Here is a 21,395-nt window from a genome sequence, read left to right as displayed (position 1 = left end):
GCCCAGTTTCGGGTCGGAGACCTTTCGCATGTTGGGCAAACACGATGACCACTACATTACGGAAGCCTACTGCACAAAAAAGTCTGGCTGTGTGCATTCAGAGTTACATAAAATTCACACCAAGAGCTGAGAGTGAACTGAATAAGCTTGAACAGTGAAGTGAAAGCACACACATAGGGATAGATTTATGTGTTATCATAAACAAACGGTTTACAACAATGTTTCAGGGTTTGCTTGGGTTTTTTATGCATCTGAAGTTTTTTTCTTTTATCTTCTCCACCGTTTTTGACATTGTAAGACATACCCCTTCTGGGATCTGTGGATGACAAAAACAGCTCACCGCAAATGCCGTGGCATGGACAACCTTGATACTAAAAAATCTGGTGTTTCCTGATTGGCTGTCTTCCTGGTTTAGACCTTGGAGATTCAAACTGGGCAGAAGCCTGTTGTTCAAGGATGGCACTGGCTAGCAGTGCTCCGTATCAGGACATGAGTTTTTTTCCAAATGTTTTTTTAATGGCTTGAAACAAAGGTCTACCCAGTGGTATACTCCACAAGAAGAAATCTGCTGTCTCAGCTCATCTGTCTGACAAGATAAGCATTATAGAATGTCTTATGCAATCAGTTACATATATAGTTTTATTGCATAACTGTGGGTAGGTCAGGTCCCTCCGTGGGAACTGAACCCGAGTCGGGACGGCGAGAATACACAACTACCACGTCAAGACCACTTGGGAAGCAGAGGGGTGCCCGACTGCAGATACCACACAGGAGACAGAGGTTGGGGGGAGAAAAAAAGAAGGTACAAAAAACTCCCCTCAAAACCTTTACTTGCTATCTTGGTATCAAGGTCCAAAATGAAACGAAAACAGGTTAAAACACACACACACACACACACACACACACACACATAGACACACTCAAGATTGAGGCAAAAAGCACTAACAGCACTATGAAGATTGTGCCACAACATGGATACAGCAGATCTCCTCAGTGCCCAGGCTGATCAGGATGCCATGCTAGGCTGGCATGAGCCACTATAACGGCAGCTCTTCCTCAGCGTGCAGGTCCTCAGCGTGCGGTTCTGGTCCTTCAGCGCTGACAAATACAGCTTTACCCGTGCAGTGTCCTGGGAACTCTCGAGATGTCTCCAACCTGCTCTTGATTGGCTCCCGGACCCCCCGCCCCACCCCTCCAGGTGCTCCCTGGCTTCCCATCAAGGCAGCTTCAATCCTGCCCAAACCAAGCCTGGCATCTCCCAAGGATCCAGACGAGAGCCCCGGTGCCTCTCGTCCTCAGAGGAAGATTCTCCCTCCCCTGTGCCCACGCTGGCAAGTGGAAGAGCGGCTTGGACCCTTTCAGGATTTGGGAATGATGCTGTAGTTACAGGGGGACTTCTCACGGCACCGGAAACCAGCTCGGGAACTGAACCCCGGTCTTGGCAGTGCAAAAGCTAATTACCAACCGCCAGACAACTTGGGTTGACCCAGTTGCAGATACAACTCAGAGTCTCAAGACTGGAACGACTCAATGAAAACTTTACTTGAATTCTCCCAGGCGAAAAACACAGGCAGTACGTTCAGTGAAAAGAACTCAGAACTCCAAACAAACAGACACAGAGGACTGTAGACACCCTCTGGAGAAAGGAGCGCAAAAACGTGATTCGTTCAAAAGCTTCCTGCAGGACTGAGCAAAAAAAAACCAAACTGTGGGGAAGAACTTAGAGTGCCAGGTGCAAACCCTAGCTATTACACAGGTGAAGCATATAAATCGAAACAAGGCACTAAAACCCCAAAGGTAAAGTCGCCCTCTGGCGATTAATGGGGGGAGCAACAGCCAAACTCCTAATGAGAACCGTTCCCAAGTCATTTGATGTCGCCACAAGAGACCTAACACCCCCCATCGCTCCCCTCACCCCCCGCCTCCCAACTGGTTTCTACATATCCACTGGGGGGCAGGGCATTCCCTCTATGAATTCCCTTAAGTATGAAAGGTGTTATATGGTGTCCCATACCACAGCAGCCATACGCCCCCCCCCCCAACCACACACACACACACTGACTACATCACAAACTCTAGACAGCACATTTCAGAGGACAACTTAAACCCGAGTCTGTCTTAAACCGATGCGTGCATCTTTCTTAAGGTAGACCAAATAAAGGCCCACTTCTGTGTTCTTCTTCTGTATTTAACAGTCGTATCTTCTGCCCGAATCCTCTTTGAGACAGACAATATGTATGTATGTATCTATCATTCTGTCTGTCTGTCTGTCTATCTTTCTGTGGTTATAATTACTCGTTTATTCCTTCATTGTCTTGTTTACCTCACTCATTTGAGACGTGAGACTTATTACAGAAGGTCTCAGGTGACCTGTTTTAACCTATTGACTTTTTTTTTTTTTTTAATAAGGGAATTCATACCAAAATACCATACAGCTAAAAAAAGAAAAAAAAGAAAGATAAACTTAATGTCATGGGTATGTTAGCTCCTTAATACCGTCCTAATTTTGTTTCGGTCTACCTAAAGTCTAATACTGACCTGTCTTTTTTTTTTCCCCTACAGAGCAATCATGTCATCTTCCTGACCCCCCCCCAACCCAAGCCATCTAACCCAACCCAACCCCCCCCCCCCCCAACCCCCACCCACCCCCTCCCCATTCTCCACCAGCAGAGTGGCCCCTATGCTTCTCTAGGTTCCTGATAATCAGAGGGTTTCTATTATAGCTCTTCCTTCACCCCTCCCCCCCCCATTCCCTCCCATCTCTCTGTTTCTCCACACATCATACTACTCTCAGCTGAGTGTCTGCTGCAGTGGTCCTCACACACACACACGCGCACGCGCACGCACACACACACACACGCGCGCGCGCATCTGTTCTGATTCGAGTGTCCATGCGAGTGCTTCTTAGAGGTCGCCGTCATATTCTTTTTCTCTCGCCGCTTAGCTTCCCCTTCATCCGTCTCCTTCTGCCTCTTCTGCTCTTTCGCTGTTTCCCTCTATCACTCCCTTCTGCTCTGTTTCTTCCCTCCTCCTCCTCTCTCTCTCTCTCTCTGTCTCTCTCTCTCCACCCCCCCCCCCTCCTTTCTTCACTGTCCTTGGTTGTGCTCGCTGGCAGAGCTAGTGTGACTGTGAAGGGGGTTAGCTGGGAGCGAAGCCTGTTCTGATGCCAGACCTGCCGTGTACGAGACTGCTCTGACGTTGCATGTTGTCCAGGAACAGTCTGGGACAGGGGAGGAAAATGCAGGCAGACTAGAACATCAGACTGTCATCTCGGAGTAACCGCGTCATACGGTAAGTCAGTCCACACCTCTCTTTCCTGCAGCTTGTGCATGTTCTCTCTCTCTCCCTCTCTCTTTCTCTCTCTCTATCTACATCGGCTTCCTTTTTTTTTTTTAATGAACCACTTGCCTTATATCCGTTTGTTTTTCTCTCTCTCTCTCTCTCTTGCTCTCCTTCCTTTATTACATCTCTTTCTTTCTCTCTCTCTCTCTCTCTGTCTCTCTCTCTCTCTCTCTCCCTCTCTCTTCTCATTCTGACAGCTCTGTCCACTGACAAAGATGCCTGTTGTCTGTTGTTTGCCTTTGTGTTTGTTTTGTGTGTTCGGCCTTGTTTGTTCCAGCTGACCTATCCCCACCCTGCAGAGTTTGGATGCTTTACAAAAATTTAAAGTCATCTCGTTAGTAAAAAAAAACCCCCGTCGTCTTTTTTTTTTTTTTTGTACGCTGAGGTGAGAGAAACGCGAAACGCAGAAGTTCACCGATTTTCACATGTTTATTTCTCTGACTCTTCTCGTCTATTTTCCTATCATGTTTCATCCTTTTACATCCCACCCCCCCTTTTCTCTTCTATCTCTGCTATCAACTAATACATTTTATATACACTCAGAGCACTGAGACTGGCTTTGATCTTTCTCATCTGTCTCTTTGATTCTTTTATTCAATAAGATCGTTCTAAATGTCTCTCTTGAAATTCTTCATCATTTACCATCTTTTCCTCCCCATCTCCTCTTAACTCCTCCATTTTCGCTCTCTCTCTCTCTCTCTTGTATTTGTGTACTCTTATTCTTCATTAGATTGATCTTTTTCACTGCTACTTTTTTCTACTTTTGTTTTTCAGCTCTTTTCTGAACCTCTCTCTCTCTCTCTCTTTTTCTGTCATGTGAGACTCTTGGGTGTTGCACCTTCAAGCTGTCTGTTGTGATCCTTTTTTGCATTTTGAACTTGCGGTTCTAGCTGTGCAATGGGTAGTTTTATGACTTTTCCACATGACATGGTAATTATAATAGGTACTGACACAGCTGTGGACCTCCAGACAGAATGAAAGCTAGTTTCATACCTGTGAATGGTTCTCATAAGACTCTAGTTTAAACCGTCTGTTGTTTTGTCGACGTAAACGCGTATGTCACCGTATGTTTGTGAAATGTGTATTTACAATTCAGCACTCTTTGAAAAAGGATCCAAAACATTTGGAGAGCTAACAGCTATCTATGCTAACGCATCTTAAACCCAACTGTCTGCTCTGGAAAAGACTGCCACCCCCCGCTCTTTTATTTCCACTTCTCTTCACCTCTATCCATCACTCCCTCCATCCTCTCCCATAATGAGCCGAAGGCCCAAATGACTTAATCATGCTGTTTTTCCACACCTGCTTTCAGTTTATCACACAGGCTTGGCTACTATTAAACTGCATGTGTATTAAATGCATTATATGTGTGTATATATGAGTGTGTGCGTGTGTGTGTGTGTGACTGAGAGCAGCATTGTTCGTTGTTGTGTATATTGAATTTGTCCCCCAGAGGGTAGATCCATGATATTGCTTCCACCCCCACCCTCCAAACCCCCCCCCCCACCTCCCCCCTTTATGCCCCAATAACTCATGTGTGGTGGCGTCAACCCAGCTGTCCCATTATCACCTACAATTCAAGGCTACATGTGTGAAAACTGGAGCACTTGATTTCCCTGTAAAAAGAAAAGAAAAGAAAAAAAACCTGCAACCGCTATCCTTCAGCGTGTTGTACTGACAAAGACGTCTTTAGTCGGTCAAATGTGCGTCAAACATATGTTTGGAGGAACTTGGTTTCTCCTTCCAGCAACGTGGGTTCATTTAGCAGCAATAAGCCTGCAACACAGCGTGTACCCAATGCATTTCACAGCTCAGACAGATTGTCCCCCACACATCCTATCTATCTATCTATCTATCTATCTATCTATCTGTCTGTCTATCTGTCTACCTATCTATCTATTGCTTATATGATGTAGCAGCATTTTTACCCTCCCCTTTTCAGTCAGCTTGGTGTTAACATCGTTTACAACCCCTTGGACAGAAAGTCTATTATGCTAACGCTGATTCGGCACCATTAATAACGCTACCGTCCCTCCCAACATGATGAAATATTCCAACGAGCTGTCGGGTGGTAGGTCCTCTCTGTATGATGGTCAAACGGACATTTCTAATGCTTATGCATAGTTTCCTGTGCGGTACCCACCGTCTCCTCTCTTCCACTGCCGTGTGGAGAGGACCAGATGACTCCGCTGCCCCTGGCCGCTTGCCCGTCGGAATCCATGTGGTTTTAGCGCCATATCTCACTTCATCATAACTCCTTTTTCAACACACCCGCTTACGCTTTAGCTTCTATTGGGATAACATACCGAGCGAGTAGCTCTCTTCCGCTTTTAAGTTCGTTAGTGGTTAAAATGCGGTGAGAGCAAAGGAAATTTGTCGTCAGCGAGCATGAAAATGTGAACTGGCGTGGGATGATGTTTCTAGGGGTAAAACAGAGTTCATCACCCATTCACTCAAATCCTCCCCTCCATCAGTCACTCTTTGTCCCAGTCACTCTTTTGACCACTCATTCTCTTCTCATGACTTACGTTAACAGCGTTAGTGTCAAAATAATCATTTGACAGACGTTTATTGATTTAGTTTTTAGAACCATAGTCATGCGAGGTGGCCAGCTGCCCAGGCAATCCGCACAATTAACCTTACACAATTAACCTTAATGCAAGAAAATTAGTATAGGCCTTTATGTCTCATTTTCAAGGCTCAACTATTGATTTTAGCATTACAGAGTATGTGTTAGAGAGACGTCGTCTAGTTTTTATTTATTTATTTTTATATTTACCTTTCTTATATTTATATTATCTTAATATCAGACATATTAGACATCAGTTATTTTCTTTGGATTTCGGATCGGTGCAATTCACGTCAGTTGTTCAGTAGACTACAGACATTTTGAAGAGGAAAAAAAAATCGCTCGGACAGAAAATGTAGTTTATGGCCCTTAATGGAAGGGCATTCATGGGAGTTTAGCAGAGCTTTGAAAGACAGAGCTTGGAAAGCTGGAATCCGTTTTTCGTGTTATTTTATGCCCACTAACAGGTCATTAAAGCTGCCTGTAGACATAAAGAAATCCTCATCCTCCAGAGATACAGGCTTTAGTTTTGAAACACACACACACATATATATGGTATACGTGTGTGTGTGTGGGTGTGTTTGTGGCATTAAATCCGCTTTAGCATAATAGACTTCCTGTCCAGGTGGTTGTAAACAATGTTAAAACCAAACTGACAAAAAAGGAAGAATAAAATTGCTACATCCTCATCATCACAAACACACCAAACACACACACACACACACACGTATGTATGTATTAATACTGACATACAACAATGTTTAAGGAAATTACACTAATATTCAGATGGACATTTTTGTTGATTAATTTCATTGACTGATTTCATCCCTAGTTATTATGACATAGGTAAATCTGAAATCTGAAGGTGGGGTGTGTGTGTTTGGCTGTGATGGTATAACCTTTAGGAGTCACTCATATGACCCCTGTGTGTGTTCCTTTCATGTGCCTGCTCTTCTGTCTGCCCCCCTCCCCACCCCCCGCCATGTTTAATTCACCAGTGCCCAGCGGCGGGTGGGAAGTGGTGGGGGGGGGGGGGGGGGGGTCGTCGGCGTGACGATCAGCTGAGCCCTGACGATCAATCACGCTGATGGCTGCGGTAGCTTTGAGGCAGATGCTTGCCATTAGGGTCGGCCTTTCCCGAAAAGCCGCGGGAGATCTGCTCCGCTCCTTCTGTTAACGCAGGAGGCGCATAGTTAACGTAGCTCTTCCTCCACAGACGTGGAGGCGGGCAGCTTTTTCGGACCAGACGAGGGGTGGGGGGTGCAGTGAGGTGGGAAAAATGTGATGGCAAGAGAAAACCTGGTGTTAGCCAAATGCTAAACATTTTGAGGTTTGGAGGTAAAGCCTGATTTTGTTGGAGAAGGAGGTATGTCTAGTTGTTATCTTATATTTAGTTATTGGTGACTCATTCTCTTTTCTCTCTCTCTCTCTCTCTGAAGAGTACTCACTGCACCATGTCTGCCACACAGCTTGAAGACACAGAGAATGTGTTTGGTGAGTCAGCCTTGTTTCTATGACACTGTAACAGTCTGTTTAATGTGTCACCTGCCTTGTACTCTGACATTTTGTACTGTGGGAAGCGTTAAGCTCATTTCTTAACTGTTGTGCCCCAATCTCTTGTCAATATAACAATCTCAGCTTCACTGTTTGGTGCTTATTTGAAGGTTAGTTGTCCAGACTACAAAAAAAAAGAAAGTGTGTGTGTGTGTGTTTGGGAGTGTATGCACGTGTGTGTGTGTGTGTGTGTCTGTTTGTGTTTGGGAGTATATGTAAGTATATGCACGTGTGTGTGTGTGTGTGTTTATACCTATGTGTGCAAGAAGGTGTATAAACCTTTACCAAAGCTATGTTTGTCCTCACATTCCCTGTACCCAGATATATATTGCAGAGTCTTAGCAATAGCTGTGTTTGTCCTCAGTGCCTGGTCCCAGATGAATGGTTTACAGTGGTTGGCTGACTCAGGGGATATCCCATGACTGCTATCACATGCTCAGAGGTCACCCACATCAGTCTTTTAAAAAGGAATAGGCCTGTGAACTAAGCAAATTCCCATGTACACATATTCACTACACATACACATCTGCGGCATAACCACACACACATGCTCGCACGCGCGCGTACACACACACACACACACACCTCATGTCCACCAAAATAAGCGGGTTACCCAGCACTTTTCGGGTTTATTGATCATTCTCAGTGGTGTCTACTGGTAAAGTACGTTGAAAAGATACCAGTAGTAGTTTACTGTCTATTTTTGGAACAAAGCCCGTGTTTCCTCCCCTTTAGTAAGACACTTTAGCACTAATGTGGAAAAATCCGTTTTCGTGAAGTCAGCTCTTGGCGCTGCGGCGGTGTCAGGTTGAATTCCCTCGAGCGCCGACTCGGACAAACCCACGCTCCTCACCCACTGGCACTCCTCCTATTGGTCCAGGTGTTGGAACGTGTTCGACCTATTAGAGAGAACAACAACAACAAAAAAAAAGCGCTGTCCGCTGACAAAACGAACGTTACGTTACGGATCCGAGTCGGGCGAATGGTGACTCGCACGCGAGACCACTTTATCAGAAACGAAGCTTTTTTTTTTTTTTTTTGGAAGGAACAAGTGGTGGTTAACCGGACCCATTTGTTTCCTCAGTATACTGACCCCTACATAGTTCACCTTTCCCAAATACAGTCTCCCATGGACACCCATCATTCATTATAGAATGGGACTGTTTTGTCCTAGACTTGTCTCTCAGATGTGATAACAAGAAACAGGGTCACTCCGGTATCATTAATTACCGGTGAGTGGACAGACACTCTTAAAGGAGACATTGGGGAGGGAGAGGAATGAAAGGATACTCTCTCTCTCTCTCCCTCTTTCTCGCCTAGGTGTCTGCTCCACTCCTATGTATACATTGCATTTTAAAACTGGGTGGGTTTTGGAGGACTGGTGGAGAACCAGTCTGTTACTGCTAAGACATTTTGGATCTGGATGTAGCTAACTGACCACTGACCGCTGACCTAGGCGTCAGTGGCCTAATATAGCAAGATAATACAGTACGGATTAATGTATTTGTCAAGTGATCAATACAGACTCCAACTGCTGTTCGTCTTACTCGAAGGGGTTAAAGGTTCACGGGGATCCCTCCCTCGTCAAGACGGTAAGGAGATCGTCACCCAACGCACCATATCACTGCCGACCCGGGAAGAAAAAAAAAATCAATACGAGAATATTTTACTTGGGAAAAACCCGATCTATATTGAGTGGTGTGCGAAGGCGAACGTGGTTCAAAGCCCGTTAAACCAGTTGTATTCCGAGTGGATAGCTACACAGTTCCTCTACAGAGCGACTTTAAACTAGTGCTTTGTGGGCACGAATAACTGGTCTTGCGTGCTGCTTCGCTCCGTTATGCCTCACTTAAGCATTGATTGGATATTTCCCTCATTGCCCTCAGAGGAAATATGTACAACATAAACAGCTCGCAACGCTAAATGGTGTACTTCGGTTGGAAATGGCCAGGGAAAAAAAAATTGAAGAAAACATAATGGAGAAACCGTCGTGAGGAATACGATCACGTTGTTCATCAGTTCAAGAGATTGGATTCTGTGGTTATGGATTCGAATTTGCATTTAAACATTTAAAGAGTGTCAGGGAACGTGTAGGTCTCCGTTGGAGGGGCTCACTTATTTTCCGAATAACCTGCGCTGACACCCGTTACCGCAGTCATATACAGAGATCATGTAGCGTAACTGTATTAGGCCTTTTGGTGGTTGGTCGGCCGCCTGGTCACGGGTGGCTAGAGGCCGAATTATCGCTACTAAAGCTCCTCTCCTGTGTCTCTATAGCTTTCACTGGTGCCTCTTAAAATAGGAGGCTAGTCAATTTAAATTGAGTTTTGAACTCCCTATCTGTACCCAGTGGTTTGTTATGACCACCAACAGTCAGTTTTAATCCTGTGAAATACCCTCCTCCGTCTTCTCCTATTCGATACAGAGAGGAGTCACATAGAGCATGTTCAAACATCAGATTAGCCAAGACTAATCAGAAATAAGCGCAGCAGGCTATGTTTAAAGCCGTTTATGACCCCCCCCCCCCCCCAACCCATAAGTTGGGAATATCATACATTGCGGATCAGAGATAACATCTAATGTGAGACCCTAGTGTCATTTTTTTTGAGATCGATCGGGTTCTTTATCGAGGTTTGTGAAAACAGCTGCACGGGGCCAAAGCGACATCATCTATCTCCCGCCAGGCTGAGGGTCGGATGTGACATACGTGAAGATTCTTGCTGAGACAAGCTGGGGGGAAAGGTGACCTCTAAAGGCCACATGAAAACAGCATTAGACGTCTCTTGCATTGGTTTCGCGGCTGAGCCAATGCAGCCGGGCGAGGGCCTATTGAACACCGATGGCTTTGAGTAACTACAGCTGATGTGAACAGAGTCAATGAACCGAATAAGTGTCGGACCACAGTAGGCGCAAATCATTTGAGAGGAGACGATATCGTCCGCTTGTGTATGCTTTTTCTCTGAATATCCGCTTGTTCCCTTTTATCCTGTCCTTTGAGAAACAGAGGGGAGCAAAATGTTTCTGTTCAAAGACTGCTTAGCTTTATTGTCAGTGCCTCAATTTATGCTATTTTTGTTCTTGCCTTCTCTCAAATTGGTGCATACAGACTGTTGAAGAGAGTATCATATTTCAAACTCATACTGAGTATAATGAATTCCACTGCGCATTGAACGTGTCGCATTTATGAAGCACATTCAAGAAGACTGAGCTTAAAATAGCACAAATAACGGCAGTAAGGGGCACAGTCTGACGGGGAGTCATGTTTAATGTGGGAAAACTTGTGTTGCACACAGTGTATGGTGTATAGTAATACTGTGGTACACTGTGCGTAATGCCTCATGCACTTTGCTAGCAAAAGCAATGATAGCTGCCGTGCCGTAAAAAACAAACTAAAAATACCGCCGCCTGCTACTGCACTTTTCATTACACGCGTTTAATTCACGTTACGTTTTGTAGCGTCAGTCGAAAACCCGTGGAAACAGAATCCGGTGAGCATTAGCATCAAAGAAACGTGTTTCCCGACCACTAGCTCTTTCTTTAAAAAGTTCTCTGTGTGTGTGTGTGTGTGTGTATGTGTGTGTTCCTTACTTTCTGGGAGACAGGGGAGGGTGAAACTTCGTCAAAGATGAGTCATACTGGCGCAGTTCGAGAAATGGCTCCAATTTAAATGAAGAGAGGGAGGTTGTAGATGAAAGGAGGAAGTGAGAGCGTGAGACAGGAAGGTGTAATTGTATGGACAGATTGCTAAATCAAGGTCCAGGGTCTGAGATAGAGAGAGATTGAGGTGAAGGAAGAGCAAATTTGAAATATATTAGCAGCAATGATAAGTGGATCGACAGCTGTGGGAATTTGTGATTGGGGTCATGGTGTTATAAATATAAGAAACAGTCTAAACATGGGCTCTTCAACTCTGGCTCTCCAGTCCAAAAGTCCTGCTGGTTCTGAACTTTAGAAAATTCTAATATTTTCACAGTGAAAATCCATTTTCGTTTTTTTTTTTTAGCCGGGAAGAGGTTTTGTGGTCTTCCCAGTTGATGAGCGACTAATGTCCAGATGTCCAACTGGTTCAAACTTTCGAAAATTCCAGAAAGTTCACAGAGAAGTCCCCATTTCTTTTACCCAGGAGGAAGTTTTGTGGTTTTCCCAGTTGATAAGTGAGCAATGTCCAAATGTCTGGCTGGTTTAAACTTTGGAAGATTCCAGAAAATTCACAGAAAAGTCCTTTTTTTTGTTGTTTTTTACCTAGGAAGTTAATGTTAGTGAGCGACCTATGGTGGTGTCAGAAATAAAAATATGCTGGTAATCCTAATTTGATTTAATATCACCTTTATGCATGAATAGATTCCCAAGAGATAAACCAGGTGAGAGCACTCTCTCACACTGCAAGGGTGTGTCCTACATTTAAGACTCACGAATCGAATCGTACTTGTCTGCTGAGGCCATGGGATCGTATCTACTGCTCATTACGACTCCCAGTCCACCCAGTAGCACTGAACAGTCTGTGACAGGGTCCTAATTATACACATTTTTTTTTTAAGCTTCAAGATAACTTGCTTTGTAATCCTGGAAGGTAGCTATTATCACAGCCGCTGCAGAGCGAAATGATTCCTTCGTCTGATCAAGAGATGAATATAACTTAGTATTTTCTTTTTTTTTTTCTTTCTTCTTCTTTTTTTTTTTGAAAGATCTGTTATCATCTGTCAGTTAGAGTGACAGCTGTTGTGTGGGTGATTTATTTTTCTTAGTCCAAATTGTCATCAGTGGTGTAATCTGTAAACAGATCTGAACGAGGCCATTCCAGAGACAGAGCTTCTGGACAACAGCATACAGAAGGGACGGGCTCAGCTGCCAGTCAAAACCAGGAGGAACCGCCCATCACGCTCCCGGTTACGTGACAGCATCAGCTCCACCGAAGGAGACGAGAGTTTGGAGAGGAGAGTGAGTGACGGCCCTCCCAGCCAATCAGTGTAGTGAATTTACATTAAAAAAAAAATGCACATGTTGCATGGTCTGTACAGTAGGAGACCTTGGAATAGACTGAACGGTATGGTTTGCAATGGTTTGCTGTCAAGTTGTGTATGTGCTGTATGTAGATTTGCATGGTGGCATTTGCCCTTGTTCTGTTTTTATGCATCTGATTGACTGTGTGTCTCACAAGTGTAGTTAAATCAGTCATTCATGTGTTCTCTCTCTCTCTCTCTCTCTCTGTGTAGTCTCTTGACAGCCCTCTGTGTTCTGTTCGTTCTCCGCTCCACTCAGCCCTGCGTGGTTCCTCCCCCTCTCCCGATTCGCTGCTGTCCTCTTCCTCGCCCACCTTACGGAGCCCCGCCTTCTCCTTCGACACCTCCCTGGTGCGGCGCTCACCCGAGGACACCAGCACGGTATCCCCTGCTCCTAGAAGTCGCTACCGGCAGCTCACCAATGCTACGTCTCAAGAAGCGCTAGTGCCCACGCCCTCTAGCTCTCCCTCAAGGTCATGCCCCAGTTCAGATAGCTCGCCCATATATCTGCGCCGGACTCGTCGACCTGAGAGCGAGGGTATGGACAATTGTCAGCTGCAGCTGCTGAGAATAAGCAAATCGCATCCGATCATACGCAAAGCCTGTTTTGTAAAAGGAAACATTTTTCAACGTGCAAGTAGCACCCAGGGCTCCAACATACGAAATTTCAAATAAAAGTTTTTGCAGCTGTCAAATTTTGCTGGTCCTTGGTTCGATATTACGAGTGAACTTCAAAGGGATAAGGTCTAAGACAGGAAAAGTATAGTGTTTGATTCTGCAGTCTGTGTTTTAAGCAGTTCTGTGACTTGGAGGATAGAAACTTGACTTTTGTGACTGGTGCTCAGACAGTAATGGGTTTCTGTCGTCTAAAAGTTTGATAACTGGAGCTGTCCCTCTTTTAACAGTGCTGGTTTCAGATGATAGTCAGGACATAAATTTGACAGATCCAGGCAGTCCGACAGTTATCTTTGATAAGAAGACAAAGAGGAGATTCCTAGATCTGGGGTGAGTGGAAATGTCAGAATTATCTGACAGAAGATGTCTCCATCTCTCTTTTTCTCTCTAATTGTCTGTCCCTTTTTTTTTTTTTTACAGTTATCCTAAGTCTATCAGCTGCTCTGTCTGTCTGTCTCTCTGTCTGTCTGTCCATCTGTCACAGATTAATCTCTTGTCCTATCTATCTGTCTATCTGTTTTCATAAATTCATGTACAAAGCTTTCTGTCTCCTGAAATTGCTACATCATGTGTAAATCCCTGCTCCCAGACATTTGGGAAGAATCGGTTGGGGACGCAATCAGTTCCAGCATGTGCCCGGATTTAGTTAGAACTCCTCATGACACCAGGGAATGTTCTAATTGTGCTTTCTCTCTCTCTGTCTCTCTCTCTCTGTCTCTCTCTCTCTCTCTCTGTCTCTCTCTCAGTGTCACGCTACGTCGCTCCTATGTGAGAGTGCGGAAGGAAAAAGCCAATCGGCTATCTGTGGGAAATCGGTGGGTCGATTATTCAGCCATGCAAAAACAGACACTGCACTTTTACCATTAGCATCCCCGATACAGGAGCTAGTCTGAGCTACGACTGGTTAACAGAGAAGATGAGGGGCAAAACACACATATGTAAAAATTCATACGTTTATAATAAATATAAAGCTAAAATGTAATGTAGCTGAGTATTTCTGATACTTCAGACCTGAATGAATTAATGGAGGTCATTTTGCTCAGAGAGAAATGTAGAGTTCACGTAGCATTAGCAATGACTGTTTACTTAAAGTGTATTGACTCGGAGCGATGTTGCCACACAGAGATCCATCTGAGAGTCCGTCACGCTCTTCGGGCTCCTTTGTGCCTTTCACATGGTTCACTGATAGTCATCGTGGCTCCGCCTCCTCCGGTAGCCCCGCCTCCTGCTCGCCCAAGTTAGCCTCTCACAACTGCAGCCCTCGCAAGTCCAACTCCCAGGTGAAAACTTTTTTTTTTTTTTACTCCACACAAAATACACCACCCCTCCAAAACCACTGCCCCCCCCCCCGCCAGTGTCCACAGAGTCTTCTGTTGCTACCTGACAACTGCAGTCCCTGTATAGTTTCTCGAGTTTGGGCTTGCTTGCCAACTGTCACGAAAATTCATTAAATTTGAGCCTGTTCATGAATCTGTAGGACAGTTTCACTGCCTGTACAAACATTCCATCAATATTCGCAGATGCAGTCAGAGCATCAAATTTAGCATCAAATCTCTCATTTTCCTTTCAGTGAATAGGTCTATGAAAAAGCTCAATATCAGTGAGACAATATCACACGTAGACATGCACAAACATGCACACGCACACTCTCTCTCTCTCACACACACACACACACAATTGCGTATTTCCACTCGTATGCACTCACTATCAAGAACATACCGTATCTGCCTGTCAAAAAAAAACCAACCAAATTTAGAAATATCAGCAAATTATATGGCCAGAGTGAGTGGGAATGTTGTTGTGTTATGAGAGTCAATAAAAAATCCAGACATGTCATTAAAAATGCCCAAACACTAAAAGTCTCATAATAACATACAAACAAACAAAAAAAAAACCCCAAAAGAGCAATGTTTGCCACCCTGTGTAGGCGTCGACATGTATTGAATGAAGCGAATGAAAGGTTCACCCATAAAAACTCAGATTGTTTTTACTTTTGTTATATTCGTCCCGAGGGCGTCCGAGTCATCATCCAACTGAATCTTTTCTTTTATATCTGCCTAGAGGCTGTTTTGTGTACAGTATTGAAAAATCTTGCTCATAGGCCTCAAGGAAAGCGTTATTTTCTTCATAATGTGAAATGGCTTTTGTTATAGTTTAAATGCTTAGAGGTACACAAAAAATCCTATTATGGTGTGAATGTATTATTTTAGTCTTGTGTGTTTATCTGTGTAAATCTCGTCTCATTCATATGTATTACCCTCACTGTGAGTCATTTTCATGCTCCCATGTAGCTGTTACCAAATTTCAGGTATTACTTTCTTAATCGCCGCCTACGTGGAAAGTACAAAGTCGGTATATCCAAAAAAGCGATTTCAAATTCTCTCTCTCTCTCACTCTCTCTCTCTCTCTCTCTCTCTCTCTCTCTCTCTCTCTATCTATCTCTCACTCTCGCTCTCTCTCTCTCTCTCTCTCTCTCTCTCTCTCTCTCTCTCTCTCTCTCTCTCTAATTGATCGAGAGGTGAGTCTGTGGTTGCCTCTCAGCTGTTTGCAGGGGCCTAGAGGGACTGAAGCTCATTTAGGAAACACAGCACATTTTTTTCCCCCTAATCCACTAATAGGCTAACCAGTAGAAAAAAAAAAAAAACCATCAATTAAGCCAGACGATCAAGGGCAGTTAGTGATAGACTGTATTGTATTGTTCTGTTCTGAAAGAAAAACCTCAATTGGATTAGCTTAATTTCCGTTTATTCCATTTTTTTCCATCCCCTTTAAACCGAACCTTCGCAATCGGCCCTGAGACGCCATTCATTGACTTTTCCTGTGGTTCAAAGCCAGTGCTCATTCTCTACATCCTTTTTGGGCACATTTGTACTAATAACATTGTGGAGATGTTAGCTCAACTGCTCTGTTCTCATAATACCCCGTACCCCCATGTCTGGATGCTTTTAGCTCAGCTATTAAATACTATTAAAGATAATCATTTACTGTTGAAGTCCGTCCGGAATCGATATCGCAATGACATTTTGAAATCTTCCAGAAGCTGCTATTAAGCTGGCACTGACATAGGAGTGAAGATTACACACAAAGATTACACACGGAACGATGAATAGGTTTGGATACCGACTCGGTGAAGTGTTACTATGGGATAAAAATGAAGAGAAAACATCCCCAGTGAGTCAGAGTTTAAAACGAGGGGAGTTTGTCCAGATTTCTGCTCGCACCGTGACTCAGCACTTCAGAGGTGCACTGACTCGTCTCCATCCCTGACCCACTTTATCCCGGGAATTTTACTCCGTCACCGTGGTTACCGCCATCCGCTGACTGTTGCGTGCGGTTACCGTAACACTATAATGGCAGGGTTTTTTTTTTCGGTTATATTATCTAATAAAATGAAGACGCTAGAAGACAGTAAGGAAGGCAGGAATGTATCTTTAAAATGAATTTCTTTATGTACTAATGACATGGCCTGGCTGATTGTTGTGCTCTTTATGAGGGAATTTTTAATCATAAAATGAAAAAAAAAAATCAAATGTAATTTTTATTTTTAATTTTTAATTTCTAATTTTTTTTTTTCTTTCTCGCTTTCTTTTTTTTTTTTTTACCAATGGGGTCAAGCCGTTGTCCTGTGTGAGAATAGGGTTGATGCTGATGTATATAAGCTATGTAAGGATGCTTGTGCTGTCATCAACACGTGATTCTACAGCGGCTTTCATAACAGCGTTATGTATGTATGCATGTATGTATGTATATACGTATTTGAAATAACTTTTTTTTTCGATATGACATCACACCGTCGCATGATACAGAGGACTATTAACTGAAATGCTCAGGAGACCATCTCTGAGTCACATGCTCTCTCTCTCCCTCACACACACACACACACAGGCTTTTTCTTACATGTTCTCTCTCCCTCTCTTTCTCACTGTCCCTCTCCATCTGCTATTAGATCGTCATTTCTCAAAAATACCACCTCAAAAAACAAACCGTGCTCAGAATTTGAAACCCGTAGCTCCTTTGGCGTGACTCAGTACTGTTCTATACCGTGGCACTTGCACCAGTGCAGATTTCCATAATGACGTGAAAGCATATAAGGGGAATACATTGTGCTGTGGTCTCTGTGCAGCAGTTAAACGGCTCCATTAAAGCTCCCCAGACCCTGGGGCGCGGAGGATAATGGTCCAATAACAGGATTAGTATCTGGCCAAAATGCAGCTTCATCCTTTCCTGCAGATGCTCACATAGTGAAATAGTAGGTGTTGTGTCTGTGTGAAAACTGTGTGTGTAAAGAGTGAGAAGATGGATATGTTAATGTGTGTGTGTGTGTGTGTGTGCGTGAGAGAGAGAGAGAGAGAGAGAGAGAGAGGGAGAGAAAGAGAGAGAGAGGGAGAGAGATTTGTTGAGTGTCTCTTCCAGCTTAAAGCCAGAATTAGCATGAAATCTGCCAATGCATACTGCTCTGCCTTTAGCTGCTAGAATGATTCATTTTACAGAATTCTGTGTGTGTGTGTGTGTGTGTGTGTGTGTGTGTGTGTGCGTGTGCTCACGCATCTGTGTGTATGTGTGCATTCATTTATGTTTGTGTATGTGTGTTCCTTTCATATCACACCAAATACGAAGTCACGCCACATGACATTCCTCAGTGAGATTAGAGAGTATTATGTGTGGTATGACAGAAATCATTTAGAATCACTACTGCATTTTTAAACAAGTAACAGTAATAAACCATGTGAGTTAATGATTGTTTAGAAATGCCAGTCATTTGAAGAGGTCTGGATGATTTAATGTAATCCTGCTTAGCCTCTGTCGGTACAATGCCTAAACGCTTCTGATTTTCCACCAGGGAGTCATCTGAGATTCTCATTGATCTGAACCAGATGACGCTGGTCTGCCACAGCACGTCACATCAAATGAAAACAACACTCTTGTTCTCTCTGTGTGTTTGCGGTCATTTAGTAGCATACTACCGCAACGACAGTTAAGCATTTGGTTAGTGTTTAAAAATAAGTGTCATCTCTTGCTCTACAAACGCTGTCTGTAAAATGTCCTAAAGCAAACTCCTGATGCTATGTTGCTGATATAATAGCAACCGACCCCCCCACACACACTCACACCCACCCTCAATACTCCAATACTGGACTCATGGAGACCCACCTTATAAATCAAATATTGATCATTTCCTAGTTTTTCAAACACTCAAAGAATTATGATAAGATATGATAAGATATGGTGTTGAGACGTACAGGTTTGTTCTCATCTCTGTTACGGACAGCTGAGATGTTTCCCTGTTGTTACCTTTTTCCCTGGGCGGTCCAGATGGACACTGTCTGATTTGGTTTTGTACGACGCACAAGACCGCCAAGACACGTGATATTGGTAGAAAAGGGTATTTTGAGGACATAGAGAATACAAAAAGCTAGGGGTTTGGGGTTCGACATGGTAAATTGTGATTTCATGATGGACCCATCCACACTTGACAGCTGATTGATTTTTTTTTTTTTATGATTTTTAAATAAGAGCAGAAACTGAATGAGATTCCTTTGCATGTTATTTCATCTCTGCGTTGTGATTGGCTGGTAAGGTGTCTGTCTCCACCTCTTGGTGAAGCTGAGTAGTGTCATTGAAGATCGAAAAGGGAATGTTTTGGAATGAGGTTGTAACACCAATTTAAAACACAAAAGAAGGGATGTGACTGTTTTGACGACCGCCAGGGTACACAGCGTCTCTCATAACGTCATCGGACGAGACATTAAAAAGACGTTTTAAAGTTTAACCGCGGTATTACAAGACGACAACAAAGAAGTAATTTTGTCCACAACACGTTTTATTCCCGGCTCATTGTCCCATCTGGCGGAACTTCACATCTTTCTCCTTCTTTTTTGGTTCTCCAGGAATCGGCACTGAGCGATGAGTTTTCTCCCAGAAGTCCTCCTGCATCCAGCAGCTCGACGTCCAACTCACGCTCCTCCCATCCGTACCAGACCCTGTCCCAATCCTCAGACGAGGTAAGTCATAGAGACCCATTACCGACGGAGACCTATTCGGTTATGTGTCGTTTTGAAGGGTGAGTCTATACAGGGTAGAATGGTAAAGCTGAGCAAGGCACGGTGGAGTCAAAGCGTTGAGTCTGAATTTAACACGTAAAGGACCACATTGTCGTGTCCCTCTGTCTACATTCTCGCCGCTTTATTTTTGTCAAAAACGTCCGTCGAAAGATAGCCACTGAAAGTTTTCGCTCTGATGCGTCAACAGCTGCTAGAAAATGGAACGTGTTTAGTGTGATGAGAGGCATGTTTAAAGAAGGAGAAAAAAACACAGACATGGAATATAGCGTGGACATTTTAAGAAAGAGTGAAATAAGGTTTTCAAACATTAACAGCTTTTTTGAAAACCTTCATATTGCCATTAATTAGAGTTACATTCTCAAAGCACATTTATAGAGTATAATATAAAAATGATAGCTAGAATACTTTTCAGTATCTGTGTCGTTGTGTCGTTGGTGACCATACTGAAGATGTAGACTTTTATTAAAACAAAGGAATCTGCTTTTAGTCTGCATTCCCCAGTATCTTTGCATCCTCTGGAGCAGAGATAATCTTCTTACCTTTTGAAAGCATGGAACAGCTTCATGCACTGCTGTTTTAAAAACATCACCCTCTTTTTTTTCCCTCTCCCTTTTCCCCATCCATATGTCAACCTTCATCTCTCTGTCTCTCTCTGTCTCTCTCTATATCTCTGTCTTTTCTTCTCTTTCTCTCTCTCTCTCTCCCCCGTCTCTCTCGCTCCCTCTCTCTCTCCCTCTCTCCCTCTCTCTCTCTCCTTCTCTCTCTCTCTCTGTGCAGCCGTCAGATGAGCCTCTGTGCCTTGTGTCGTCGTGGAGCACACAGCAGGTTTGTCAGTGGCTGAGAGGCCTGAACATGGAGCAGTATGTCCCAGAGTTCACTGCCAAGGACATCGACGGGGAGCAGCTCCTACAGATGGATGGAACCAAACTGAAGGCAAGCCAGAGTGGGAGGAGAGACACACACACACACGCACATATACACGCGCACACACACACACACACATATACACGCATGCACACACGCATACACGCATGCACACACACATACACGCACACACGCATGCACGCACACACACATGCATACACGCATGCACACACACATACACATACACACACGCATACACACACGCACGCACACACTTATTCACGCGCGCACACACAGTGAGAGCGAGAGTGAGTAAAATCCATAGTCATTAATACAAGCAAACTTATCACAAATGATCAGATACAAATCCTTTACTTCCGTCTAAAATCTGGGAATCAGGTTTTCATAACAAGTCCAAGTTTTGTCTCGCATTATTTCATATCAAACTATCCCCCTGAATTTGATCGTGTCTCCAGGGCCTGGGTGTGATCAATTCATCCGATCGGAGCGCGCTGAAGCGACGGATAAAGGACATCCACGCCGCTGCAGAGAAGGAGCGTAAGGCTCTGGACAAGCTGGAGAGGCAGAAGGAAAAGCAACGAAAGAAAGACCTAGAACAACGCAAGAGCTGAACCACCCACCTACCCGCAATTAAAACCACACCCACAGCACAGATCTTGCCCCGCCCCCTGCATCTGTTATCAGTAATACTCACAATATTGCTCTTATTACAGTCTAATGACCTTGTGCTGAATAAGCAGTTACACAGAACCTGATCATTTTTCTGACATTACACCTGTTTGTTGGAGTCCTATTATAACCAGAGGAAATGACCACAAAACACTAGAGTATTCACACACAAGCTGTTGCATTGAAACCATTTACAAAAAAGACACAGAGTCCTGTAAAATGATTGGTTTTTCAGCTGAATAAATGCATTATTACTACTACGGGTGTAGTAGAACCTTGAGGGGGTACAACACACACTGATGGGTTTGTGTTAGTATTATTACTATAATTATAATAATAATTATTATTATGATGATAGCGATTAACTGGATTTATTCATAATCTCTGCTCGTGATAAATACTGATCTGAGGACAATTATAAATGTTTTTTTTTTTTTTTTCACTTTTTTTTCACCTTTTCACATTAGTCTCAACAGGACAGAAACGGGATGAATTCTTTCTTTTTGTGTGCCGCCCCCCCCACCATCCGCCCCCCCCCCCCCCCGCCCCCCGCCCCCCAAACAGGGGATGTTTCGCAATCCTCCTCAAATATCTTTTGAAATTCTTTGAGAGTGTTTTGGTTTCAGTTCCTTTGTCATG

General features: G+C 43.8%; 1 protein-coding gene across 1 annotated transcript; it reads left to right on the top strand.

Moving 5' to 3' along the window:
* The first annotated feature begins 7,365 nt into the window (after nucleotides 1-7,365).
* Nucleotides 7,366-20,698, top strand: LOC115829843 (sterile alpha motif domain-containing protein 14-like). Its single transcript, XM_030794010.1, has 9 exons — nucleotides 7,366-7,405; nucleotides 12,246-12,403; nucleotides 12,679-13,003; nucleotides 13,371-13,470; nucleotides 13,887-13,955; nucleotides 14,264-14,420; nucleotides 19,029-19,142; nucleotides 19,980-20,135; nucleotides 20,543-20,698. Exons 1-9 carry the CDS (start codon nucleotides 7,366-7,368, stop codon nucleotides 20,696-20,698), a joined length of 1,275 nt encoding a protein of 424 aa, XP_030649870.1.
* The last annotated feature ends 697 nt before the right edge of the window (nucleotides 20,699-21,395 follow it).

This window comes from Chanos chanos, chromosome 16, assembly GCF_902362185.1.
Source record: "Chanos chanos chromosome 16, fChaCha1.1, whole genome shotgun sequence".
Classification (NCBI taxonomy): Eukaryota; Metazoa; Chordata; class Actinopteri; order Gonorynchiformes; family Chanidae; genus Chanos; species Chanos chanos.
Note: the sequence above shows the minus strand (reverse complement) of the source record. Positions and strands in the feature narration are given on the sequence as shown.